The sequence below is a fragment of the Periophthalmus magnuspinnatus genome, chromosome 23 (genome assembly GCF_009829125.3).
Source record: "Periophthalmus magnuspinnatus isolate fPerMag1 chromosome 23, fPerMag1.2.pri, whole genome shotgun sequence".
In the NCBI taxonomy this organism is placed as follows: domain Eukaryota; kingdom Metazoa; phylum Chordata; class Actinopteri; order Gobiiformes; family Gobiidae; genus Periophthalmus; species Periophthalmus magnuspinnatus.
In genome coordinates, this window is record NC_047148.1 from 16,839,158 (window position 1) to 16,853,851 (window position 14,694).

Here is a 14,694-nt window from a genome sequence, read left to right on the forward strand (position 1 = left end):
TTGAGCCAGCTGCTTGTTTCATGAAGATGTTGCTTTGCCTGGACAGTTTCACCGCATAGATCATCTAACATGGTAATTGTATTGCCAAAAAATACAAATGTAGCTATATGGTTATATCTCTCCACAGATCTACCCTGTAACCTGGCTTGTCTCATTGAACATGGATATTTTTAATGCCTATGGTGGAACATTTCATGCAATTTCAATATCAAGCAGGAGCAGACCTTCACCAGAAAGATATATATTGCACCTTTAGTCAAGCCACAGCAAGAGATTCCCTAAACAATACTGCAGTGTTGTCCAGCTCACCTAAATGACACATTATTGCCTGTCCAAATCCTGGAGAAGCTACAGACAAAATGTGAGGCTGTAGCTGAGTTGCTCCAGGCCTGTGGCATATCTGGTCATGTTAGATCTTATTTAAGTAGTTACCGTGACAGAAGTGGATCTGAAAAGAGGGGAAGAGGAGAAGACGATGTCTACAAACGGGTAAACTGAAGCTTAAGCATAAATTCAACTGGGAAAGCCAATTAGCTGTCAAGCTGTTTAAAAGCACTCTCCATCTTTTCTATGTTCAGTCTTCAAACCAGAATTGTTTCTCCATCTTCTCTTTTTCACTACCGTCAGTGCTGCGCCATCTGAGAGAAAACAATACATATGAAATCTGTCGGTCATGCCTGCTTGTCAATGCCTGATCCTGTCAGATCTCAGAACCTACTTTTTAACTGCAATGGAATAGAGAGAGTGAGGGAGTTTAACAGGGACCGTTTTCATGCAGTGTAGTTACAGGAAACTATTTGGTTGGCAGACTCCGCTTGGCTCTGGTTTAGTGTGTCCAGTGTTGGGGACCATAGCTGCAGTTGTGGGTGGGTCTGATGTGTGGTAGAATAAGGTCACACAGTCCTCTGGGCAGGGGCTCAGACGACTGTGGCTTTGGCTCAAACACACAAGGGATCTGCTTGGTTCACTTTAGGGAGTGTCCAAATATTTCACTGTGATGTGGGCATTCCTGCACTGATTATATAGCAAAGCAAATTTGACATAGTCAGACAAGTGTTTTTTTTTTTTTTTTTTTTTTGTTTTTTTTTTTGTGTAGTATTACTCATCATTTAATGTCTACCTTCCCCTTTGTTAGATCAAAATGGTTGTTTATCTCAAATACACATGTGGTTGATTTTGTCATTTGAATAGTGTTTTCTCTCTGTGTCTTGATTATACAACAAACTCTGTTGTTGTATTTGAATCTAATGTGGTCACAGCTCATTCATCACACAGCACACATAGTTTCTAAATCAAGAGATAAATAATCTAACTAATGGAAAGGCATGGCCTTTCTTCTTGTCCAATATGTTTAATTTTCACCACAATATTAATTTAATCAAAATCATCATTGACAGAAGAGTTGCATTGATTTATCTGATAATTGTTTACAGTGAGCAGTCATTGTGTCAGATGTTTATCAGTCATCCAGATGCACGTCTGTTAAGGATAATACATGACAGTGTGCCCAGTGCGATTGCTGTATCAGCCTACACATTTGGAGGCATTTGCACATTGCACACAGACTCCAGCATTGTCCATGGCTTGACACTCTCAAACACACATTATCCAGTGTGTCTATGACAAAGACAGAATTCATCTAGGGACAGTCTCCCTGTCTCTGTGGAGGGGCCAAAGCCAGAGCTGAGGGCTGCTGATGTCACAGGGCTGATGACTGTGTGGGATCTGAGTGAGGCACTCTCACAAACTTCATGCAAATGTTAATAAACTATCAGCTGCTATTATGGTATACATTGATTTTGTTAGGAGCAGCAAACATAACTAAATATAGCTGAGGTGGACCATTCACAGGCCTGTATGCGATGCGTACGGTGTAGTGTCCACTACAAAATGTCCACTCCCCCTGAGCTACTTTGGAGGCCCAAATTTAGGTACGCTCCATGGATTAGGGGTGACCTGTGGCGCTGCTGTTACTTTTGTTATTTAAGATCATTCCCCTGGTTCCCTTCTAATGTGCATTGACTGCTGCATTTGCAGCATTAACAAGTCTCTCAACAAAGCAGAATAGCCTGCAGCTTAGTGGGTGATGATGCGTGTAACATCACGTAACATATAAAAGTTATTTATTAACGTGAAGTTCCTGTTTATAAGCCAAGACGTGTTTGGAACATTGGCACAAAGTGAGCCAACGCATAGAGTGATTTCTGTGTGATCACTGGGTGATGGGGCAGGCCTACAATTTGAACAAAATCAACATTTAAGTCCTCCAAAAGCCCTAAAAGCCTAAGCACAGCATGAACTGAAAGGAGAGGAAATCCTTCCTCTTCCTGCCCAAGCAGAAAGAGGGAAAGCTGTGGAGGGGCGGGGGTTGTGCGTGCACAGACCACAGACACACGGACGCGCTCGGCCTCATCTCTGAAGTACTGCGCGCGTGAATCACTGAGATGAGATTGCGACACCGGGAAATTGAGTCAATGAAGTGACGGGACAGGGGCTCTAATAGTGAGGAGGGGGCTCTCCAGGAAACACCCACTGGAGGCGTAACCTCTGTGCGCTCTGTGCTCACAGTACCGTCAATGAACGCCAATTTTCCCACGTTTGTAGCCGTGTGTCCGACGCAGACTCATGTGGACGAAACAACAAAGCGCAGACTATTGTTTAAAGTTTTTGAAGGTGTTCTTTAAGGGAAGACGGTTTAACATTTCCAAGTTTTCAATGCTACTGCACTTTATTTGATCGTTTCCCGGGACACATCGAAGTCATTTGGAGAGTCTGCATTTCGTTTTGTGGTATCGACATTTATCTGGAAAACGTGGAGGTGAGCTCTGTTTATAATTAACCTATACATTTATTGTGCGGATGTGAGCACTTAAATGTAGATGAACCCATGGCCTAAACAGCTATATCTTTTTAACTATATTTATTTAATGTTGCTTGACTTTTCACAGCTTATTTGCTGCTGTGTATTATGTTGTTACACTTGTGTAATAACCCTTTCTGGGAAAAATGCATAGCCTAATAAATACTAATTTTACTCATTTTTTTATACAATCCTGGTCCAGTAACAGCTAGTGTGTAAGAATGGGACTCTACCAATCCCTGGTTGTGGCAACTCTTATTTCACTGTAATCCATCTCTGCAGTGAGTGCTGAGTTTGTGCTGAAATATGTTCAGAGTGCAGTCAGTGATGGTTTATGGTTTCCCACCATACAATGTGGCAAACAGTCCCATTTTCCTATGTACTCCTCGGACACAGCAAAGCTTTGTTAGCATTCAGGTGCTCTGAAAGAAGGTGTTGGGTTTTCACATCTTTGCTTCATCTGCATATCTCCCACCATGAGCCCATGGCTTGTATTGGGCCTCACCTTTTTGCCTTAGCTCAGCAGGACACCTCTTCCTGTCTTGTATCATTCTGAGCTTCTGTAGAATGCATTAAAATGGACAAGAGTGGCACAAATGCTAAAGAACAATACTGTTTTAAAATTGTCAGTAGGATGCAGAATCTGTAGGTTACGGGTGAGGCATTAGAAAGCTGAAACCACAAGCAGTGCAGAAGATTAACTATTTAATTCATATCAAATTTTTGTAAACATCTTACAAATACAAACACATGAAAAACAGTGTAGTGTATTTGGGAGACTCTTTACAGTATATTACTATACAATATAAGTTACAGTTCGATTCACCTGATATTTTCCACTGGACTTGTATGGTTTACATGACTATATGTTCTAACCTGGCATCAAAGAGCTCTCCATACCTGTAATCCCTATTAATTAAAGACTTGGTCTGCACTGAGCTGTGTAGACCTTATGTTATGTACTAATTACATCATCATAATTCAGGCATGCGTCTCTCTGATGATCATCATACTTGGGACACGTTGATACATTTGGAGGGCCATAATCAAGATACAGTCCTCTGATCAGTGTTATTGTCATGACATGATATCAAATCAAGCATTATGATGACATTATCCTACACCACTCCCTTGTGTGTATCTTAGTTAAGGAAACCAAGTATTTCACTTATTCTTGGAGCAAATGGTGGTGGGTGTGTGTGTGTTTGTTTTGGCAGCATGCAGGCCTCCCACCATGTTTTCTTTGACGCCTGGCAGATATTTAGTGGTCACAGGTGAACTTGAGTGGAAGGGGGGGCGTAACATTAAGCGTTAAAAGTTTTTGGCACCATTGCAGTTTTACTACACCTCTGAGGGTAACAGCTGCACAAGTGCTAAGTGCATTAAAGCAGGAAAACAAAGTGTGGGGTAGAGCAGTTCTGTTGAGCATGGATTCACTATAGATCTATAACAAGTGTAACAGTAATCTGTTACTTTTGTTTTTTGTGTACTGTGAGTAGTTGGGTATTTAAAGTAGTTGTGTTTGTAATACTTACGGTCTTTCACCTTTTTTCCTAAAGCTTATTGCCTCTGTCAAACTGATGTGTTGATTCCTGTGGGCAAAATGTCTTCCATCCGCTGCTTTCTGGTGCTCTGCTGGATCCTCCTATCACTTCACTCATGTCAGGTCTGGTCCAGGCCCACCCCCGAGGATCAGGACACAGGTAAAGATATTTATACAAGTCAAATAAGTGTCTTGTTTTTTTCCAGCCTGCTTTCTAATTCTCAGTGCTAATTGCAGTTATTTCAGTAAGTATTATTACAAGTGTATGGTACCTTTTTGTGTCTGTGACCGGTTGTGGTTGGCACGTTATTTAAAGATTTTGAATGAGAAAATCTTCTCATTGAAGAACATTTTATGGTGTGGCTGGTTTTGGCTGGTTATTTTTCCTGGTGTAACCAAGGCTTAGCTCATAGACTGCTGGTTATGGACTTTATATCCTGTGCAGACTGTCTGCACACTAACAGCTGTAGTGGCTGTGGGTAATCAACTCTTGTACAAACACAGTTTTCACTTTCCGAAAAACATCCACTCTCTCAATTACTTTGCCAAACATTTAAAGGTCTGTTTGTGCATGTATTATATATACCAATATATGTGTTTGGTTTCAACATCTTGATTACAGCTGTGTGCAAGTCACTATACAGTGTTTTTGCTTTGTTTTCTGTACAACTCATCAAATTTGTTTTCATCGCCGCAGTTGCTTTTAATAAACAACGCCATCATTAAAGTGTCACTCAAAAGTCTATAATCCTCTGCAGTTGACCTTATATAGTTATAATACCACCTTTTCAATAAAACGGGTTCTAGTTAACCTTGAAGTATTCCTGTAAGACCCTGTAACTTCTGCCCAATTCTTGTAAAACGTCTCCCAATCTCAGCTAACCAGACACATAAGGGTCTAATGGGCTCATTAAAACCCCACACGTCTGGGATAGTAGTAGTGCATTTTGTTGTGCCACAACAAGCGTCTGTATCAAAACCAACTACAGTGCACCTTTCCTTCATACAGAGTTATGTCACAGAGTGGTTTGTATGTATCATGTTTTTGCTGTTAAAGGCCAGGACAAATTAAGAGGGAATCCCTGAATTGATTATGTGTGATTCTTCTGCCGTGTTGAACCAAGGCATCAGAAATGAATTAATCCACAAGTTTCATTTTTAGTGGATCCTGTTAAATCATCTGAAGATGAAGATGAGGATGAATCTTCTTCAGAAGAAAACAAACTCTCAAATGAATTGTCAACAAGCAATGAAAAGCTCCAGCGTAAGTTTCTTTTTATGTGTTTTATTTAGTTTACAGATTTAAATCAAAATTTTGAGGAAAAAAAAGTTTTCTAGACACTGTGTTTACCCTGGACCTTTTTCACTAGCATTGGCACCTCAGTGGGTAATGCCAGAGAAAATGGAGAAGCAACTTCATGCTGTTCCTGCCAGTAGGACTGTTAAGTTTCGGTGCCAAGCTATTGGAAATCCTACTCCAACTCTGCGCTGGTACAAGAACGGAAAGGAGTTCAGAAAAGACCAGAGAATTGGGGGTTTTAAAGTGAGTTACATACTAGCATGTTTGTGACACATCGTATGTATAATGTAAAACACAATATAATAATTCTTTTTTCAATTCTATCCCAGATTAGAGATCATATGTGGACCTTAATAATGGAGTCAGTTGTCCCATCTGATAAAGGCAACTACACTTGTGTAGTAGAGAATGAACATGGCAGCCTCAAACACACCTACCTGCTGGATGTAGTTGGCAAGTGACACTTTTCCCATCTTCTCTTTAACCTGGATATTTTGTCTGAAGTGTATTGATCTGTTGCAGAGCGGTCCCCTCATAGGCCTATTCTACAGGCCGGTTTGCCAGCAAACCAGACAGCAGTGATTGGGAGCGATGTAGAGTTTGTTTGTCGAGTATTCAGTGACCCACAGCCGCACATCCAGTGGCTCAAACACATCACAGTAAATGGCAGCAGGGAGGGACCTGATGGTCAACCATATGTACTGGTTCTAAAGGTATGTTTCTAATAAGGTAAAAGAGTAAATTGCTGTAGATATTTTGTGCTTCATTTGTTGCATGTTTCCTTTGTTTCTTTAAGACTGCTGGTTTAAATACAACCGATCGTGAAATGGAGGTCTTGACGTTGAGGAATGTCACCGCAGAAGATTCTGGACAGTATACTTGCTTTGCAGGAAACTCCATTGGCGTCTCACATCACTCTGCATGGCTCACTGTAGTTGATGGTTCGTGCAGATAGTCAAGAACTTTATACAATTGTTGACTGTTTTGCCTTAAAGCCTTGAAAGTCTGCTAATGATTATTTACTAAAATGTTCCATGTTTTTACTCCCAGACCTACATCCCTCCCCTGTGCCTTCTCAGACATACTTGGAGATCTTCATCTACTGCCTTGGGTTCTTTATCATCGTCATGCTTATTGCCACAACCATTATATGTCGTGTGTGTTGTGCTCCAAAGAAGAGTGACTTTAATAGCCAGCTAGCAGTGCAGAAGTTGGCCAAAAGCATTCCTCTGAGGAGACAGGTAACACATAGCCTTGTATCCACATTCTTTTTCTTTTCTTTTTAGGGTTTACTTCCAACACATTGCGTTTCTGCATCTACAGGTATCAGTGGATTCAGCCTCTCTTCAGTCAGGGAAGTTTTTAATACGACATTCACATTTATCCAGTACAGGCACCAGTCTCCTGCCTGGAGTATTAGAGTATGAACTACCTTATGATCCCACATGGGAGCTGCCTCGTGACAAGTTAGTGCATCTTTACCTTGTTTTTTTTCTTTTATTCCACTGCTTTTTATATTTTGGTTAATTGTATAAATCAGCATTAATGGACATGTATTTTTTCTTCATTTAGACTTAGCCTGGGGAAGCCTTTGGGAGAAGGCTGTTTTGGTCAGGTTGTGCTGGCTGAAGCTGTTGGCATTGATAAAAACAAGCCCACACGTGTCACAAAGGTGGCTGTAAAGATGCTCAAAGGTAAACGTGAATCTCTTTCTAAACTTAAAGCTGATTTAAACCCAAATTTATCACATACAATATTTAAAATTTCTCTCTTTTTCTCTAGCTGATGCCACAGAGAAGGACTTGTCTGACCTTATCTCTGAAATGGAAATGATGAAGACAATCGGCAAACACAAAAACATCATCAACTTGTTGGGGGCCTGTACTCAAGATGGTATGTTACACATTTACATAGTGGCTACTTATATTTTTATATATGGGGTGAGAGCTCATATTGCCCATGTATCCTAGGCCCATTGTATGTAGTGGTAGAGTATGCAGAGCTGGGGAACCTAAGGGAATATCTCCGTGCCCAGCGACCTGCCGGGCTGGAATACTGGAATGGCCCGAGGCATGCGTCTTTGGGCAGTTTGGAAATAAGGGAGTTGGTGTCTGCTGCTTACCAGGTGGCGAGAGGGATGGCATATCTTGCATCAAAGAAGGTATTATTATTATTATTATTATTATTGTTGTTGTTGTTGTTGTTGTTGTTGTTGTTAAAATATCGATAATAATATTTGTTATATTTGTTAAGTGTATTCACAGAGACTTGGCAGCAAGGAATGTTCTCATCACAGAAGACAATGTGATGAAGATAGCTGACTTTGGTCTTGCTCGTGATATTCACCACATTGACTACTACAAAAAGACCACAAATGTAATTACCATAGCACATATTTTAATACAATAGTGAGAAAAAATACAACAGTGAGAAAGCTATTGGTAATTTTTTTTTATTTTTCGTAGGGTCGTTTACCAGTGAAATGGATGGCACCAGAAGCTTTATTTGACCGCATTTATACTCATCAAAGTGATGTGTAAGTTTTTGTTTTTGTCATTATCAGTACATTTCTTTTTTCTCTTTATTATATCACTTTTGTTACTGTTTACTCTTTCAGGTGGTCTTTTGGAGTCTTGCTTTGGGAAATTTTCACCCTCGGGGGGTCTCCTTACCCTGGTGTGCCAGTGGAGGAACTCTTTAAGCTGCTTAAGGAGGGTCATCGCATGGAAAAGCCCTCTGCATGTACTCAGGATATGTAAGTGTATGCACACGACACCCTGCCCCCCAAATCTGCCCTCATGCATAACAATGGTATGATAGCACCTCTAAAGATAGAACTGGTAACTTAGAATTTAGGCTCTAAATAACTCATATACAGAGTCGTTTATTATCCTTTGTGCTTCAGGCAGACTTAATATACGCAGAGCCACTTGTTGGTCAGTCTATTCTTCAAAGCAGCTGTTTGCTAAAAACAGGGCCCGTGGCAGATCCCTGTGCTACTCTGATAATCACCTACACATTTAGCTGTCCTGCATGACTGATGTGAAATGACAAATGGTTTGAAGAAAATAAACACAAGTCTTAGAAGTCTAATTCAGACTCTTCAGTGTGAATTATTATAAAGCTTTTCAAGCTTTGTATCTTATTTTACAAGGAACAAATTTTCTCTGGTTAGTTAATATGTTTTAATGAACTTGATTAAGTACACAGCTTCTTTAGCTGATGTAACTTCAAGCTTGCTATGTGTACTGAATATTTGAAAGAGGAAACTCTTCTCTTCAGTTACATTTAAGATTATGTCTATGTTTAGGGGAGCATGGGTGTTATTGCCTTTAAGCTTCAGACTTAAAGAGTAAAAGCACATATTCATGGATATTTGTGCATGTAATAATTCTTTCTCTCATGCATGTCGTCAGGTACCAAATGATGAGGGACTGTTGGCACGCTGTCCCATCGCGCAGGCCAACTTTCCAACAGCTGGTGGACGACTTAGATCGCATGCTCTCTCTCATGGCCAACCAGGTACTTTTTGTTTAGAGCAATTTACAATCATCAACAATGCTAGAGAAGTTGAATCCTGACCTTCTTCTGATTTTTTTGACAGGAGTACCTAGATCTTGCTCTACCCCCCGTGCAGTACTCCCCAATTAGTACGGACACATCAGCATTGTCCCTTTCCTCAAACACCTCATAAACGTCCCAGGACCATCACTTCCTGAATTTCTTTAATCCCATTTCGTTGCTGCACACTGGGGCTGTCTCAGATGAGCCTTGTGCTGAGGCAGAAGTGAGGTGCTTCTTTGTCGTCTTTGGCTCTGGTTCTGGTGATGTGGAGAACAGCTGTCCAAAACGGTGACTCCCCAGTGAGGCATCGGGAAAAAGCACACAAACCAACACATTCATTAAGAGCTTAAAAACTGATTTCAACCACCAACAACTGGTGGACTTCCCCACTGTGTATATATTTCTCAAAATGTCACTGTATATATTGTAAATTACCTTTTTTGTAATGAATAAAGTATGAAATAGTTCACCAGTTATCAAAAATGAGGTAAATAATATTAAAGTACACAGCAAAATATATTTGAATATGAATGTAAAATTGTAGCAAAAACATTTTTAACTTGAATGTTTTGTTTTTATAAGCAGCCTCTGCGTGTTTACAACATATCAGATAAATTATACCTATATATTTCTTGTTTTAGCCGCCATGTAATTGTGTCTAGTTATGACAGCGACATTGCACTTACTTGACTGATGAATGCAGCTAGTCTGTGGTCAAAATGCTTGTAGTTTCATGTGTTATTAATATCAGTATTAAATTCTACTAAAATCGATGTTTGATGTCATTTGTGTTTTATTCCTGTTCAGTACAAACTACTCATTCAGAAACATAACCTATTTCCCACATGTGTGTTATGTGCAAGACAAAACTACTATAGACTATAGGGGAAATATAACTTGGCAAGCACTTTTGTATCATTTATCATGGTGCTTGACAGATGTCCCATTGCTGCAACATGCATTTGTTTAACAGAGGTAACAGGCAAAATATTGTGTTATATGACAGGAAGCTACAGTCTTGATCATGTCTGTGTTTACCCTGTGGCTAACATTTCCAATGCACACTCAGTGTTCATTGTATTATGTTACAAACCCAAAACAAAATTCAATCATGTATACTTGAAATCTGCTTCTGGCAAACACTACGTTTTATATTTTTCGATTCTTTACTTTTTGCTTTCTAATACTAATTTAAATGAATATGTTTGGGTAAATAGTGTGTTTCTAATCTAGGTGCCACTGGGCACCTCGACACCTCAGGTATCTGGCCTAATGGTCAGGCGCTGGGAGAGGGAAAACTGCTTCTTTCACACTCAGCCCAATGGGAGTTAATGGCCCATAGCGCGGCAGGTGACAAGCCATTATGGGTCAGCCATTATCTTGGTGGACAGATGGCAAGGTGATACCGAGGAGTCTGGTGTGTCTCACCTGCAAGCTGCTTTTGACAAATACTGTGAGTAATAAATGTATTGTGTGATAACATTGCAGCTGATTTTACACATTTACTGTTGACTGTCAACTAATTTACTTTTTGCTAATAAAGAAAATAGAAGAATACAAATGCAGCCACCTGCATTTTAATGCTAATTTGTTTATTAGTAATATTGATTTGTTGAGTTTATGCAAGTGTGTTTCATATATTATAAAGCGCACAAGTCTGTCTTGTCATAATGCAACTTTAATCTCATTGTAAAAATTCATTTTAAAAATGCTCTTTAAGTGTAACTTGTTCTCAAAACAGAATCAATATGTTAGAGAAAGTAAAGAGCTCCATGACCAGCATGGCAGACCTCATCAATATAAACTCTCTGTATACTCTCCAAATTAAACATACAATTTGGGCAATGCACTCATTGTCTCTGCCCTATAAATTAAAATAAATTAGCTTATAGTACGTTGTTGGTAATATCAAACCTCTAATACAGAAAACTGTAATGTCAACCAAAAATAGAGCAAGCTAGAAAAACCTTCCTTCAAATCATGCAGTTTTTGACTGCAAAGTGACAAAAATGAGGGTAGACTTTGCAAATAAGATAAAACAGAGGACACCATGTGAGAAACAACAACAACCTAACAAAGCATATATATGTGTACTGAATGTGATGGCATGTGTAAATGTTAAAAGGTACGTGTATGTATGTGCTCTGTTGTTAGTTCTGTGTTGGAGCCTGTGCCTCGCTGTCTTCCAAAGACCTCTTTCTGGCAAACAGGTGAGTGGGGTCTCGGCTCCTGAAGCCCGGCTGGATGTTGAACACAGGCATGTTCCTCCAGCTGGAGGGGTTGTTGTAGGCGGCGGAGTTAGAGCCAGTGGGACAGGGCTTATTCTGCACCAGCTGCAGGAAGGTCTCCATATCCGGCCCTAAACGGGACAGGACTCCAGTTCTCACTGTGTCCACTGTCTGCTCATCACAGCCCTGGAGAGTCTGCAGCAGAGTGCTGTAGTACCTGTACCAAGAGAAACATTATAAAAAAGCATTGTCATTGTAACCACAAATGACCAGATTAAATGTATCTCATATTTTTGTAATAGTATGTTTGTTAATAAAATTGCCATTAACAGAACTTTTTCAGATTTGATTTGGACTTGGTTTATTCATACTGCCTCTTTTCCATCCTTTGCCACTTCCTGAAAATCTTTCCTCTAAACTTCCTTTATGTGTTACTGCCATCTGCTGTTCTGAGGTGAAGCAGTTGAATAAAACTACGTTATAAGCCAGAAATAATAAAGTAATATAACATACAAACCATAATAAAAACATGTTCTTATGGTGATGCTGCTGGTGTGTTTCTTAGGTTAACATGATGTTAGTCTTTTTAAATTTTTTTTGTAAAAAAAAAAAAAAAGTGCCTTGGTAAAAAATGCAAGCCAGTTTTTGTCTTTGGAAATACTTGAAACAAAAATAACGCAACACATATTTACCCAAAAGATAGAACTTTTTTCTCTCATAACAAAAATATGTTGTTGTCTGTTACCTATTAGGGAAGTGAGCCGGCACCTGCACCACCTCTCCAATAGCATCAGGGTTTGTACGGGCCACTGTGCATATGTCCAGACTCGTGTAGCATTCTTCTTGCACCTGTTGCAACAAGTCAGTTAAGAAACTGTTCAAAAATCCAAAATATTGTATATATTTTCACATACCTCTGCAATCATTCTTTGGAAAATATTGCAGCGGCGAATGGTCTGGAAGACTTTAGCACTGATTCCTTGGATGATGCAGTGCAGGCTTTTCTTGACAAATGTTTTGCCCTGTGGCGCATTGCATTACACTGATCAGACACAGACACATCTACAAAACAAAGTTACATGGACTGAAAGGACTGACCTCTGTGTTAAAGGTAGCTGCTGTGTGGAGGAACAGCTCACATATTTCATGCATGCCGTCAGTGTCACAGGTGGAGTTCTCAAGACAGGAGAAGAATCCACACCCCACAGCCACAGCACCATTCAAACATCTGGCCACATCAGCTGAAAACAAAAAAACAAACAAACAAAAAAAATAAATTAAAAATAGTTAAACTGGAGGTTTCAATTCATGACAAAGTACAATTAAATTTGAACAATACTAAAAGGGTTCTTTGTTGACCTTAACATAGTGGAAACTAATCCCATTCAGTATTTATAATCACTTAAAGGTGCACTATGTAACTTTTCTGGTGGGGTTTCACACAGAAAAAAACAATCTTTAAATCAATTCTTACTTTGAGTGGGCTCAAACTTGAACTCGTTGTATGACCTGCTTGTCTCCATGGAGAGAAATAATCTTAATGCCATACTGTGGAAAACATCTCCGTGGAGAAAAGCAGGTTGCGGATCCTCCACCAAAAATGTTAGTCTAAATAGTGCACCTTTAACCTTCACGATAACCTGAAAGGCTAAGGCAATAACACCACAGTGCAGAGTTAGTGGACAGTCCACAGTACTCACTCGGGCTGTTGGAGGAAAAGCGGGCTCTGCGCGGGGCAGCCTCCTCGGGCAGTGAGTCGAAGCCAGTGACGAGGCTCAAGGCGCAGAGAAGGAAGACAACAGAGCTGGCCTGCATGTTGTCGGATGAAATAGGCACTGTGAGGTGTTTCACGTGTGCAGTCTTTGTGATCCTGCCTCTGCTTTGTCTGAATATATATGAAGCCTCCTCAGCACTGTCCAATCAGAGCGCGCCTGCTGCTCATGGATTATTCATGCTGTAATTAACTCACACATCTTAATTGAACATTTCCACATACCAGACACGCTGGAATTTCCTACGAGACAAAAACGTACGGGTTAACTGTAGACTTTAGCCTTTAATTTAAGGGAGGGCACATACTGCAGAAATTGCCTCCTACAAGTGATAACAGAAGCGCACCGTCTGGCTATGCAAAATGACAATTAGGCTATTAATCTACTAATCTTACCTTCTTAAAATAGCAGACCGAGTGAGAAACGGATATAGTTGCTATTCCAGTCACGTGTGAGTTTTTCTTTTTTCCTGTGGTGGGTCAGTGGAGTGGATCAAGCTGATCACTTTCACTGATCAAAGCAAAGCAATGGTCTCTGCATCTCTGTCACTCACACCCAAACTCTATTTATCTCTTATATACACCCACTGATAAAGTTAGGCCTTTGTGGTTTTAAAATGTCTGAATATTTATACAATACAATAAAAAAAATGTGTAAATGAAACTGTTAATGGATAAATGCTACTTCCAGAGACATGGAAAAATCAGTGTGTCTTATCTCTGTGTTGGGTGTCTGTAAATTGTGGGAGAGTCATTAGGGAAGGTGGCTGTTTCCATCTAGGCATTGTTTACCACAACCCAGTGACCCTTAGAGAAGTCATTAGCACAGAGGTCAAATCGACACTGATAAACATCTTGCACCTTTCATGTCTTACTTTTTATTAGCATTCACCACTACACACCCACAAACATGTAGGAAAATACACATTACAAATTCAAAATTAAACTAGATTAAATTAAAAAACAAAACACAAAACCTCCTGCTAATTAACCATAAGAGCTAGTGCCATTTACATTGACCAGTCATGATATTGCATATGCACGATACTGCAAAGTACTCCCACTGCCATCTGACATAAATACAGTATGTACTCCAAACACCACCTCAGCAATTCAATAAACAAACTAAAAAGGTAAACCAAGACAGGAAACGGAAAGGTCGTTGGGTTTTGCAATGTCTTTCCCTAAACCAAAAAAGAGCAAGCAAACCCCCGCTAAGCCGTAATTCATAAAATGTAGGAAGTGGTTTCATAGCAAACTGAATCAAAGCCACATTTTTAAAACTAAGAATCAGGAAAAGAGAAATCTAACCCAGCACCAGTAAAAGTCCAAAAACATGGGTCAAATTTAAGTATTTTTCACAAAATATATTCTATCTTTGGGTTTTACAAATGAGGTTAGATATTTTTGTCAGTGTCATGTTTTTTG

At 39.8% G+C, this 14,694-nt stretch overlaps 2 protein-coding genes across 2 annotated transcripts; one reads left to right on the plus strand and one right to left on the minus strand.

Annotated features, from left to right (window-relative positions):
- The first annotated feature begins 2,376 nt into the window (after window positions 1-2,376).
- Window positions 2,377-10,040, plus strand: fgfr1b (fibroblast growth factor receptor 1b). Its single transcript, XM_033989053.2, has 17 exons — window positions 2,377-2,818; window positions 4,420-4,563; window positions 5,566-5,667; window positions 5,774-5,946; window positions 6,033-6,156; window positions 6,226-6,416; window positions 6,500-6,644; window positions 6,754-6,944; window positions 7,027-7,169; window positions 7,276-7,397; window positions 7,486-7,596; window positions 7,674-7,864; window positions 7,957-8,079; window positions 8,169-8,239; window positions 8,321-8,458; window positions 9,120-9,225; window positions 9,308-10,040. Exons 2-17 carry the CDS (start codon window positions 4,464-4,466, stop codon window positions 9,395-9,397), a joined length of 2,121 nt encoding a protein of 706 aa, XP_033844944.1. The 5' UTR covers window positions 2,377-2,818; window positions 4,420-4,463; the 3' UTR covers window positions 9,398-10,040.
- An 889-nt stretch (window positions 10,041-10,929) lies between these two features.
- Window positions 10,930-13,347, minus strand: stc1l (stanniocalcin 1, like). Its single transcript, XM_033990017.2, has 5 exons — window positions 13,196-13,347; window positions 12,594-12,736; window positions 12,410-12,517; window positions 12,241-12,344; window positions 10,930-11,712 (listed from the first exon to the last, which is right to left on the minus strand). The coding sequence occupies exons 1-5, from the start codon at window positions 13,308-13,310 to the stop codon at window positions 11,418-11,420; spliced, it is 765 nt and encodes a 254-aa protein (XP_033845908.1). The 5' UTR covers window positions 13,311-13,347; the 3' UTR covers window positions 10,930-11,417.
- Window positions 13,348-14,694: the final 1,347 nt, after the last annotated feature.

Excerpts from the sequence above, each read along its gene's own strand:
- fgfr1b (XM_033989053.2), top strand. The coding sequence starts at position 4,464 with ATGTCTTCCATCCGCTGCTTTCTGGTGCTCTGCTGGATCCTCCTATCA. Across the intron at positions 6,645-6,753 it reads ATGGCTCACTGTAGTTGATG|ACCTACATCCCTCCCCTGTG; the intron begins GTTCGTGCAGAT and ends TTTTACTCCCAG. Across the intron at positions 7,170-7,275 it reads TGGGAGCTGCCTCGTGACAA|ACTTAGCCTGGGGAAGCCTT; the intron begins GTTAGTGCATCT and ends TTCTTCATTTAG.
- stc1l (XM_033990017.2), bottom strand. The coding sequence starts at position 13,310 with ATGCAGGCCAGCTCTGTTGTCTTCCTTCTCTGCGCCTTGAGCCTCGTC. Across the intron at positions 12,737-13,195 it reads CTTTTCCTCCAACAGCCCGA|CTGATGTGGCCAGATGTTTG; the intron begins GTGAGTACTGTG and ends TTTTGTTTTCAG. Across the intron at positions 12,518-12,593 it reads CAGCTACCTTTAACACAGAG|GGCAAAACATTTGTCAAGAA; the intron begins GTCAGTCCTTTC and ends AATGCGCCACAG.